A 13,281-nucleotide genomic window follows, 5' to 3' on the forward strand; every position below is an offset into this window, starting at 1 on the left:
ATGATCAATATCATGTGAATATGGGGGTAGATGGTGGTCGTCAGATCGCTGTGACACCACTCAGGGGACGTTCTACAAGATACTGATAGAACGTCCTTGGTGACACCGATAAATTTGATCGGGAACTCGAGATCTGTTGTAGACTCAAATATACATGTACTTGACGTCCGCTCTGAATACGTCACCAGGTAACATTAGCTACTGGCATGTGATGTTTGGAACGCCTTCCTTTTCCGCTTCATCAGTAGAGACGTTGACGAAGTTCTAGGTTTTCACGTTCTTGTAAAGCGGGAGAGCTGGGCGGTAAGGGATATGGCCTGGGTGTCATTCCGTGTCAGCTAAGTGCGTTCTTCCCAACTGGACCACTGCTTTAAGTATGCGTGAACGTCCGAACCCGGGTTCACGCTTGATTAAAGACGCTAAAGTTACAAACGGTGACCGTGTTATTGTATTATAAAGCCTGTTGCGTTATCCAGGTGCAGCTTTACACATAGCACAGACCCTGCAATTAGTGAATGTGTGACTGAATGCTAGAATGTTCCATCTACCTAGATTTTGCACTAAAAGTTGATTGTGGACAAGTTTTATTTCCGGAACTGTAGCGTGTCCGTTATGTAGAACGAGAGCATCATGGCGGGACGATATCCCTATACGCCCGATGACGTCATTCCCCGCCTGTCCTCTCGGTCAGTCTATCCTCGGCTGGTCACACGCGCTGAGGCTGTCCAGTCGGACTCCGCCGATGGATCAGCACGAGTACTACTCGAATACGAGCTGTCGTGTGGATTTTCGCGTCATCGTGAATAAGCCCTCGTTAAGATCCTCTTTACACGGCAGAAAAAGCTGTCGCCGCCCTGATATCCCTAGTCCCGTTCTCGCGACGTTTGACGTGTAAAGAAGGCCTGTATCCGGGGAGTAAAAGAGTGAGTGAACAAATTCATTGTGCCGCTGCCCCAGGACCAACCTAGGCCTACCGTGGACCCCAGAACACAGACTATACACAGGTAAGGCGAACAGGACCATCCTCCAGTATTGGCTAGACATTGGAAATGATTTTTTTTTGGGGGGGGGGAGAATAGATCAGAATAGATGTTACAGTGTCAGAATATTTTTCTCTCCGTACAAAATCGGGTACTCAGTACGAACAAACAGCAAAACAGTCAGTTTCACTAAGCTATCAAGTACTCTGCTGGACGTGGCTCGGATGTGACGATGGAAATACTAATCACTGGAAAATTATGTTGTTACAGCTGTTACAGTTTCTTGCTTTGAAGTTCAAAACATGCCAGTTGCCAGGCGTGCTGTCGCTTTTTATTTGCGTCTTTTCTTCATAAGCAAACCCTTGGACATCGAGTAAACCTAATCTAGATGTTGTTTCAGTAGCCATTAGTCGTATGAACCTACGTTTACGATGTTTGGAGGATTTGGAAGTTTTTGGATAATAAACAAAGACAATAAATGAATTATTTAGCATGATTTAGAATTTAGCATGAGTTATCTAGATGAAACGTTAGGTGAGTAGCGTTTGCTTCCTTTTGTTCCATTTGTTTTTGTTTGCCGTCACCGTCCGACGGAGCTGCCAGTTAGTCCCCCTGTCCAGTAGACGGCGATCGCTCAGCAACCAGACAGCGAGCAAATTGAATTAATTGTATTTGTGTGACCCCTTATTTTATATGCGAAATATGATGCGTGATATAGAAATATAGTAAACCGTTCATATAAAAAATCATGCCGTAGGCTATTTGCAGTGTCAAAGAAACTAAAGCTTAAGTAAAGCAATGGAGAACATATTTCTTTTTTTTCTTTCTAAACTACTGTACTACTATCTGCTAAACCTATCCCTATACTGATACTGATCATGACTACTACTAGGTCAGCTGTTGTGAGGCTTGACTTCCTCTTTGTTTCGAAGGCAGTTGATAATGAATAGGGATGTTTTCAAGTACACACATGTGATGGTAACCGCTGTATCTTGATATTCTCAGGTTCGCAGTGGTCTTTCTCGTCCGCTTCACCGCCCTTCGTTCAATCAGTAACATTCCGCCATGTCGCCTGAGGACGACAAAGAGTCCCCAGAAAAGGCGTTCGCCGGTAATACTAGCCTTCATGGATTCAACAGGGTATGTGTTCCTACGTTTATGACAAAGGTGAAATATGGGATGGGATGGAAAAATTGCATCAGTTTTGGCTCTGGGGGAAGGGATACATAAATAAAAGGATTCAGATGGTTGTTTCAGTAAATTGCATTACTTCTGGCATGGCCTGGTTACCAAACCTATTGTAGCTCCCGAGTCCTACATCCTCTCTGCAAATATTTGCGGAGAGGATGTAGGACTCGAGAGCTATAGGTTTGGTAAGCAGGCTACTTCTGGCATTATCCTTTTTCTTTTGCCAACAGGCCTTGTCAGAAAGACATGTAACAGATAACAGGTGGTTTTTGTTTTCGCACTTGACAGACGATATAAAGAATTACTGCAGATTACACCGGAGCTTACATTTCATCAAGTCATGATTATTCTTCACAATGTCGACAGGCTTAAGTCTAAGCTCCCCTGGAAATGACCTCGGTGAATAATTGATATCCATCTATCATTTGTTTACATTGTATAAGTAACTAACATTAAAGGTAGTAGAATATGGCGCTTTGGGAACCATGTTTTTTCTAGAACTTATTAGGCTCAATTTCCACTAGACGGCGATCGCTTAGCGACTACTGAGCGACCACAATTTTATTTGTGTGACCCTTGATTTTATGATTAATATGTGATGCACAATGTAGGTGTAGGCAAAACTAGTTCTTTGCCTTCGCCAAGAAGGTTATGTTTTCAGTAGCGTTTGTCCGTTTGTTGGTTTGTTGGTTTGTTGGTTTGTGAACAGCATAACTCAAGAAGCTTGATATGGATTGTCATGAAACTTGGTAGGTGGGTAGGTCTTGATGAGACCTAGAAATGATTAGATTTTGGGCCCCCTGGCGGCTTTTGTTGGTACTGCAGCAGAACTTCCGGTTTTGATATCTCGCGATCTAGACGTACTAGGGTCACGAATTTTGATTGGTAGATAGCTCTTGGGGTAGGGAAGAAGTGACATGAGTTTGGGCCCTCTAGCAGCTTGTTCTGGAACTGCAGGAGCGTTTCTTGATAAATCTCCGAAGGTGCATAACTCAAGAACCGGTTGACGGATTGTCATGATTTTTGGTATGTAGGTAGCTGAAGTGATGCTTCACATAATCAGATGACAATTATGCAAATCAGGAGCTAATTTGCATAATTAATGAGGAAATTCTATAAATCTGCTTCGTTTGATAATAGGACTATGAAACACGTGTGACATGTAATTGAGAACGAGAAAAACATCCGAGGATATAGATTATGTAAATGAAGACCTAATTTGCATAATCAATGGGAAATTTTTATTATTTCATAGTTGTAATTGCTGGGAATTCTATACTTGCCGTATTGGAAGTTAAGTGAAGGTGAACATCAATGAAGATAATTTATTAACATCATGACCTCATTTGCATAATTTATGAGGAAGTGCTAGAATAGCCTATTTTGTTAAGATAAGGTTATCATTGGGGGGGAGAATATGATCCATATGATGTAATCTATTCAAATGACTCTGTTATTTGCGAAATCAATGATCAAATTTGTATAATTCGTCAACCGTCAATTTGTTAACATCATTTGGCGAAGGTATGAGATCGTGGAACTCTTGTTATGTATGAAATCCGTTTGGGTGATCTTTGTTGGTCGCTTATCTGTCGCGACTACTAGTGGAAAGGGGATGGAAATGACCACAAACCGATGGACTCTGACGAAGGAAAACATCATAGGCTGCTGCACATGAGTGAATTCGAATGAAAAGCGAGTAGGTACAATCAAACATAGACCGACAAAAATACTCTGTGCTTTTTTTTCTTTTATGCAATATGGTCATAAAAAAGTACAAGTGTCTTAAAGTCAAATCTATTTTTTGAGATAGACAGTTTTTTATCAACGTTTCTACATCTGATGTGCTGCTCTCGTCAGTGCGCTGGGCTTAGTCTCTACCAGACTCCTTTGCAGGCTGAATAAATAGTAGAAATCGGCAAAGGGGGAAATCATTGGCCAGAGGAGTTGGCCGGCCATAGAGGGTCCAGTTTGCCTGCACGGATTAGTCTCTACCAGACTCCTTTGCAGGCTGAATAAATAGTAGAAATCGGCAAAGGGGGAAATCATTGGCCAGAGGAGTTGGCCGGCCATAGAGGGTCCAGTTTGCCTGCACGGATTATAGTCTCTACCAGACTCCTTTGCAGGCTGAATAAATAGTAGAAATCGGCAAAGGGGGAAATCATTGGCCAGAGGAGTTGGCCGGCCATAGAGGGTCCAGTTTGCCTGCTGGTGTGTACGTAACACGTAGCCAACCTGTTCCCCCATCTCGTGGCCCAGATCGCCAGCTCTCCGGGCGGCTCCCCCCGGGTCCTGTGGGTGATCGCCATACTCGGCTCCTACACTGGCTTCGGGTACATGTTCGGCAGCATGTGAGTATCTGTCAATATCTACTTATGTCTTCCCTCTTTCGTGTCTCATGTCTCTTGGCTTCCAATATTGGCTGCATTGTTCTCTCAACACCAGTAGTATTTATGGTACCAAGGCGAATGTTATTTACAGACTCAAATGTGAGGAGCCCAATTGTAACAACACCTACATCGGAGAGACAAGTCGACCGCTTAAAGTAAGGTACAAAGAACATTGCCGACCTAGTGCTAACGGCTACTCCTCAGCTATTTTCCACCACCTACAACACAACCAGGGTCACTCTTTCAAACTCGAGTCCACGGATGTCTTAGACCGCGAAACACGCTGGTGGGAACGGGGTGTTAAAGAGGCAATATATGAAAGAATGTACAACCCCACCCTCAACAGGGAAGGGGGGCTACGGGTCGATCTTTCCGGCACTTGGGATTTGGCACTCCCAGCCCCGAGGACAGACAACACTTAAGCTCCTGTCCTGTATAACAGGAGCTTTCAGACTAATTTGCATCATCTTGTCTTGACTTGTCTGACTTTTGTTCCTTTTTCGACTTCCAAAAATTTGTCTTCACTTTATTTGCATATCAATCAACAGGTTGTGTATATAAACCTGCTTTCCCCTCTGGTCTCTCAGTCACTGACGAAAGCTAGTGGATACTAGCTGAAACGTCTGACGTTTTCAAAATCATATCCAGTTGCTTGAGTAACTGTTTTTTGGCATATCGTATTACCTGGATGTCTAACCTTCATCGACGTATTAATGGTACTGTCTTCATGACCAGGATGGCCTCCTACTTCAAGTACGACACCATCACCGACACGACGTTGGAGTTTGCCGATGAGTTACTATTTCCGGCGGTCACAATCTGCAACATGAACAAGTAAGTATTTTTCCAAGTACCCCTTTTTACTCTACGGTGATCACTGAGAGACCGTTGAGAGCCCAGAATGTGTGTTACCCTGGATTTTGACATTGAAATATGATGCACTATGCAAAAGTACGATTTAAAAGACAAAACGTAAAGAAATGTTCTTTATGTATTAATAATCGTGGAGCTAAAGATGGTGGCTAATCAGGCGCTCAGCAGTCGCAGCCACTAGTGTGGGTTAAGGGTTGTAAGCTGTATCTTTGTCGTTCTCTATTCAGGAATATACAATGTGCCTGTACTCCTTTTCAATCTCTCCTGAATTGTGTCCGGTATAGCCTTTTAGATATGACATACACTGTAACCATGGCCCTGTCGCTGTTGTTGTCGATTTATTGTCCATGGTGCCTCTTTGAGACTCCCTGGCGCCATCATCTCTGTATCATTTCTAGTGGCTTTGTTTGGCTTATATGTACCATAACGTTGTACTATAGCAGTGTGTTACCATATTTGGGCATGAGTCATCAGAATGGTATGCAGAGCAAGCAACCAATAGGCACACAGCTTTCCTCTATTCTTCTTGCTGATTGGCTGTTGAGATTTGATTGGGTTAACTCAATTAGCACTTGTACAAAGCCACGCCATATTGACAGAAAAAGGCGCCAGATTGGTAGAGACACACAGAGTAACTTGGAAATGGTGCAAACGTTCGTTGTACAGTGTTCCATCTGTATTCGCAAGCACGTAAATGAGCTGTATGTAACCTTTGTACAGCTAGCTGTAAGCTTTCCAATCTATCGTGGTTACGCCATTTTTGCTTCCTGGTAATACCTCACTCTACGATATCGACACTCCTTGGAAAAACACCTCAATCCTTGAATTCTATCATCACGTATGCCTCAATCATGAAATGTTTCTGAGTTCTGGTCTCCTGACACAACGTCGACGTTTTCCCCTGTGGCAGGTTTGACTCTGACAAGCTGCAGGTGGCGGACTGGTCGTACCTGTCCCTGTTCCTGTACGGCATACAGGCGGACATCCCCACCATACTGGCATTAGGCGTGCCGCTCGATGAAACCGTCAACAGCACTATGACGGTACGCACTATGACCACCAGAGCCTATTGGACACTGTTGGTTACGACTCAGTGACACCGAAAGAAAGATGTCTTTGCAGATTATGTGATTAGCTCGTCCTACTTCACGTCTCTACTATACTCTGCTTAAGCCACACCAATTTAATCTGTTGGTTCTCGGATTTTTTTTGTCTGAAAAAAATGTGAAGCGACAGAGCAAAAAAGATAAAAACAGGTCTTATTTTTTAAGGCATCCTATTACAGCCCCAAATGCTACAATATGAGCCGTGAGGGCAACACAAAAGGCTGGATTAAAATTTAAACAATTAATTTTGAACTTTTAATCAAACCACTGCATTGATAGATGGAAAACTGTAAGGAAGAAAAGAACTTTCCTCAACTGTCAGGGGCAAAATATGAGAATATTTGAGTTGATTCAGAACCAGAATTTTTGCAAATCAGAAGTAAAAGAAGAGGCGAATCCGAGAACCAACAAATTAAATTGGTGTGGCCTTACCAGTCCAGACTCCGGTTTTAGATCGTATCACTTCGTATCACTCTCTCACTCAGCAATGTCTCATTTTACTTATTACATTGTAACCTCTTTACACTATCGTTAATAGATGTGTCATGCAATAATGGGTTCACATCTCGCCACCAAACAGGGCGTAAAAATTGAGGACCTCGTCTTGGCAAAAGGTTTCAACGTTTCGCCGAATCGCATGTCGCTATGCTGGTGGAGAGGCACTAACTGCAGTGAGCGGGTAGGTCGCTAGAGGCGCTATAACTAAGTCACAGTCTTTTTCACAATCAGCTAGCTAGTTATAACGCGTTTAACAGATCAGTGGCTGGGTAGGGAATTTTCTGGTAGAATATCAGAATCATAGCAAGGTTGTTTTTTTCACTCTCGATCTGGTCGACCTTATAGTCTCATTAGGTCACTTGACGATAGGTTAAAGGTAGGAAGTTGATATCGTCCACTGTTCATGCTATTCTCTGATTGGCCACTCTTCCATGTGACATACTCCCACCTGCAGAACTTCACCCACTCCTTCGGTCACTACGGAAACTGCTACACGTTTAACGCAGACGCGGACAACCCGCTGAAACAGACCATGCCGGGGGCTGTCAACGGGTTCATGGCGTTCGTCGACATTAAAGAAGTCAGTGGTTATGAATGTAACTAATCTAAACCCAGAACGAATGCCCAGAAAAAGAGATTTCTGTACAGGATGGCTAGTGCCTGGAACGAGATGTTGTTGTAATGATGTATTGATGTATAGAACCCTTGTAATGATGTATATAGACGTTGTGTGTTAGTATTTTTGCTACTGTTAGTTTATGTTTGATATATTCCCTGTGTGTCGTATGTGTGTACATGTCAGAATGGACCACAGGAAGTATAGTTACAGTTTGTACGCTAATTATGGATCCTAATTAAGTCAAGTCAAGTGATGTCATCTTTCACCATACAGAGGGCCTGGATGGCGTCGATTTTACAATCACAGTTCTTTAATCAATTATTTCACCACTAGTGTCTCGTTATATGGGTAAATTCTATGATGAAGGAAATACTAGTACTTTTTGTTTTGGTTGTAGGTACGGATGCAGCATGTTTATTTATAAGTAATCATAAATATAATCCAACGATATCTGTAAAATAATGGTTTTTGTTTACCATCCATTTCACCGTACTGTGGGGTAATTGTTTTTCTTGTACTCATGGCCATCACACTTTGGACAGGACAAGTACACGGAGAGTTTCCTGGTTAGCGGGAATGCCGAGGTCGGGCTGAAGCTCCTGGTTCACGACCCGCGGGAGCCGCCCATGATGGACACCCAAGGCATCGCCCTCGCGCCCGGCAACCACGCCTTCATCGCCATCAAGCAGATATTGGTGAGTCACCGCATTCTCATCTATCCCTTGGTCTGATTATCCGACCGTTGTGGCACCCAGGATGACCTGACATACAAATGATCCAGTTCTCTCCACCCTTCTCTCTTCTTTACCATTGCCTGTCCCTCTTCCCTCCACCCTTTAATAGTGGTCGCCACGTAACACGGCCGTTAGGCCACTTCTAGGTTGTGAATGGTTTGATCCACTCACGTAGGTTACGGGTCACCGAATAGGACTGTAACAGCAACTCTTCTCCCTGAGTCAGAAACATCATGATTGAGACCAGCCCAATTTCTTACAAGTAGTGAGGACTAACTGACCCAATAGGAGAAGCAGGGGTTACGAAGGCTGGTCGGGAAAATTCCCTACCCCATTTTTAGGCCGTTCTCTACTGTTCTTTGCATGATGGTTGGCTAGGCCCGATGACGTGACACAATAAGCTATGAAACAGTAAACACATCATCATATCCTAGATCTTAAATCATTTGGGCAATTTTGTGCACAAAGACTGTCAGTAGAACCCCAGTAATCACCACGCGGAATTTTCGACCGAATCTCAACCGGGACGGAGGGCGGTACCGACTTCGGACGAACTTTGACCCAGTGCTGACGCCACACGTGCGGAAAAACCACGTGTCTACAGCGCTTGGATCAGATAGTTGATGAAGACCGAGAGATTTGGTCGAAAATCAGGGTTTGTAAAATTCTTTTGACTTGGAGAACAGTTTATTTTTAACTCTGTACAGTTCAGTTTTCACTATGTAATTTCCCAACTCAGATGAACTTTCGCGCCCTTTCCTCAGTACGAGAACCACGTCCCTCCGTGGGGGGTCTGTAAGGACCTGCAGCTGGAGTATTACGACACCTACACGCTGAACGGCTGCTATCTGGAGTGCAGGAGTAAACACTTGGTTCGGAACTGTAGCTGCAGGCCGTACGACCTACCGGGTAGGACATGCATGAATCAGTTCTTACGACCTTTCTAATAAAATAATCCTGGTACTATAAGCTCCACGTGTTCTTACATTTACAACTGTCTTAAGAAGCGAGAAGAAGCAGAACCTGTACATATGTAGTTTTACTATAGATATATTTTAGTCTACCATCGCTATTTGCAATGACCTGTACTTAGTTCGCGATGAGCAAAAATGTAGCAAAAATGTATTTCATTCAATATTTGTCGTGGTCGTGTGGCGAAGCGGCAGAGTGTTCGACTCGGAACCAGGAGGTCCCGTGTTCGAGTCCTGACATGCCACCGATCTTGTGCCCTTTGGAAAAGCACTTGACACGATATTCCTCACTTAACTCAAGTGAAAACGAGTATTGTACTGTCCTGTATTTGTACTCTGTGTTGGTGGTGACAAAAAATAAGTCGATATAACTTGAGTGTGCTGTCGCCATGTTTGGTTATAATATTGGTCTGTCAGAAAAGAAAAGGGTTCGCCCTTTATCTTTTTTGTATTCTTCATAACAGTCACATGTTATTTCTTTTATTGCAACATTTGATGACGAAAATTACAAGATTGCAACATTTGATGACGAAAAGGACAAGATGACGGCATACTCAAGCTAAAGCTTATGTTCGTGTCGCCATCTAACATTACAAACGTACATCAAAACAAATACAGACATGCAAAGCTTAATGCTAACAAAATACAATAAATAAGGTTACAGCGCATACTAACTGTGTTACTGTGGTCATATAAAATATATGAAGAGGCGTTGTACGCAAGGAAAATTGGAACTAGCTAGGTACTCCAACAAAACTTACAAACTGGTATGATAGGAAAAAAGTTACTCAAATCTTTTAAGTAATTTGAGCAGCCTTGGATGTATGTTCAACCACAATAATGAATAACGTGAAGATTTATAGATATTCAAACTTCTTCCAACTGATCTTTTTTTACAGGAACAGCGCCATCTTGCGACCCAAGGACGATGTTCACATGTGTCAGAGCTGTCCTGGGTGAGTGTCCTATTGCTCATACAAACTTACTACAATACTCCGGTACCGAGGTCACTGACGTAAGCAAGCATTCTATCAATTCAATAATGAATATTTCTCCGATGTCATTGTGGTAAAATACGATGTGACCGATTCTACGATTGACTAAACCTGTTCTCCGCCTCCTGACGGTCCCAGCACAGGTGATCACGGGAGACCTGAAGTGTGACTGTCCTGTACCCTGCAGAATGACGTCATACAGCACGTCCCTGTCCTTCGCGGGATTTCCCAACAAACACACAAGGGAATACCTCTCCCCGCTGCTGGGGATGGAGCCAAGCTACATGGGGTAAGTTTGGAATCACAACACAGTATCAAATCGGTAAGACAGAATCAAATTGGCCAGGCAAAAAAATTACAGGGCATTAATGAATGACCTTTATTGTACACACATACCCAAGTACAGGTCACAACAAAAGAATGAAATACAGATAACGTTACAGATATACATTGTCAAGTAGCTACAATTAAGTAAATTCGGTTTCTTCTCGTTTCTTAAGTAATGGTAAAAAGGTAGAAACAGATATCTTTCACAATAGAAGGTTTGTCTAAGTTCATTACCTTCGCCAAGAAGGTTATGTTTTCAGGGGCGTTCGTGTATGTGTGTGTGTGTGTGTCTGTCTGTCTGTCTGTCTGTCTGTCAACACGATAACTTGAGAAGGTCTTGATGGATTGTCTTGATACTTGGTAGGTGGGTAGGTCTTGATGAGACCTCAAAATGATTAGATTTTGGGCCACCTGGCGGCTTGTCATGGTACTGCAGCAGAACTTCCGGTTTTGATATCTCAAGATCCAGACATGCTAGGGTGACGAAATTTAGATGGTAGATAGCTCTTGTGCTGGGGATAAAGTGACATGAGTTTGAGCCCCCTATTTGCTTGCTCTAGAACTGCAGGGGGGGTTTAATGGACAAATGTTTAAAGGGGGATAACTCAAGAACCGATGGATGGATCATCGTGATTTCTGGTATGTAGGTAGCTTGAGTGATGCTTGACATAATGATATTACAATTATGCAAATATGGATGTAATTTGCATAATTAATGAGGAAATTCTATTCATCAGCTGCATTCCATAATAGGAAGTTCAAGCTTGTGACATGTTATTAAGAATGAGAGAAACACAGGCAGATATCGATTATGCAAATGAAGACTTAATTTGCATAATTAATGAGAAAATATTATAATTGCATAGTGGTAACTGCCTGGAATTTTATACTTGGGGTGTTTGAAAGTTAAGTTAAGGTGAACATAATTAAACATAACTTATTCAAATAAGCACCTCATTTGCATAATTTATGAGAAAATTTCATCATGGCATTCTTTGTTAAGATAAGACTGTCTTTTGGTGGAGAATATGATCAACAGATATAATTCATGCAAATGAGGATCTTATTTGCATAATTAGGGGGATTAATATATAATTTCTTAATCATAAAAGCTAACATCATTTGGCGAAGGTATGAGATCGTGGAACTCTAGTTAGAAATATGAATTTATCTGCACATTTAAAAATGTATGAAGATGGGGAACATAGATTGTATCAGATTATAAAGGAGAGGGGCAAGGAGACTTTATGTTGGCCGCCTGTATCCAAAGTTCGCCCCGATTATAGTTTACATTTTACTAATGAGAAGACGAACATTTTTCCACAGATGTTTTTCATTTGTAACATACAGTATTCGTTTCAGGGACAACGGGGTCGTCTTCAGCGTGTTCTACGAGAAATTGAACTATCAAAAAATCAGGCAGCTGAAAGCCATGGAAGAAGGACAGCTGGCAAGTACGTGATAATGAACTTGAAACTTTTCTGTCATTTGCCGCCGAATTCCTCGGCTAAAAATATCATCAGAAAGTTGACTAATGTTATTTCAAAGTTCAAAACTGTGTTGTGTCTCTGTTCTTGCCGATTGTCCTGAATATCGCCGCAGAAATAATGCCTGGTCAGGCTAGTACTGAATTCAGACTTCAATGGATTTTTAATGAGGAGGTATATAAACTTGTAATTCTGCATGTTCTTCCAGGTGTCTTATAAGCCCACATGGGCTGGGCGCATAAAACATGTATTCATTTACCACCATTCGCCATGCATTCGGTAGGTCATGGGTTCGATTTCCGGCCAAGTCATACCAAAGACTTTAAAAATGGTAAAACTGCTTTCTATGCTTAGCACTCAGCATTTGAGCATGAGTATGGTAGTTAACGCACACCACTACCAGAGAACTAACCCCATACTGTAGTGACTGTTGTGTGTGGCCCGGAGCTATTGAAAACGGAGATGAGCGCCGCCCTATGCGTCACTTGACGCGGGAAAGCTCTTCAACTTTTTTAAACGTACGCTAATGTGCATTATCATATAGCCAGTAGCCGTCGACCAATCAGAAGGCTCCATTTCCCATGGGTTATCAGGCCATAACCTAAAAAGTGGGCGGTTATTCACTTTTTGGAGTACCATTATACTAGTTTCACTCGGTGGCTTATTCGGTGGTTATCGCTCCCGACCAGGGGTTATCTCACCATATACACCTCGGGGCGGGGCATTAACCCTTTATTCTGTATTGGATGGTTGGGTGTATGTATGTATTGCTTGGATATATGAATAAAAAAGTGTGCATTCACCCCCCTCCCCAGGTAACATAGGCGGGATGATGGGGCTGTTCCTGGGCGCCAGCGTGCTGTCCCTGCTGGAGGTGTGTGAGTACCTGCTGAAGCGGCCCCTGGGCTTCCTGGGGAGAACTCGGCACGCCAAGGTGGTCCATGTTCAACCGCAGGAAACCAAAGTCAGCCACAGCCTTACACAAGTGAAGGTCTACGTATCCAAAATCCTCTGTCGTGATAAAGAAAAAAGCATTAAACTGATATGTATGACTAAAGATGACATCCGTCATCTTCCTTCAGCTGAGTTATAACGTTAGACCTTAAGAAAGTT

At 42.7% G+C, this 13,281-nt stretch overlaps 1 protein-coding gene across 1 annotated transcript; it reads left to right on the forward strand.

The window, feature by feature from the left end:
- Nucleotides 1-713: 713 nt before the first annotated feature.
- On the forward strand, nt 714-13,138 carry LOC109469617 (acid-sensing ion channel 1-like; the record flags this gene model as incomplete). The annotated part of the gene is made up of 13 exons (XM_019768156.1): nt 714-1,004; nt 1,986-2,120; nt 4,428-4,519; nt 5,294-5,392; nt 6,342-6,474; nt 7,118-7,216; nt 7,490-7,615; nt 8,197-8,349; nt 9,153-9,297; nt 10,259-10,315; nt 10,493-10,643; nt 12,044-12,135; nt 12,984-13,138. Coding segments are annotated over exons 2-13 (1,377 nt in total), but the record flags the coding sequence as incomplete, so codon positions are not given.
- Nucleotides 13,139-13,281: the final 143 nt, after the last annotated feature.

Source organism: Branchiostoma belcheri, unplaced genomic scaffold, assembly GCF_001625305.1.
Source record: "Branchiostoma belcheri isolate BF01 breed outbred unplaced genomic scaffold, Haploidv18h27 scaffold21, whole genome shotgun sequence".
In the NCBI taxonomy this organism is placed as follows: Eukaryota; Metazoa; Chordata; class Leptocardii; order Amphioxiformes; family Branchiostomatidae; genus Branchiostoma; species Branchiostoma belcheri.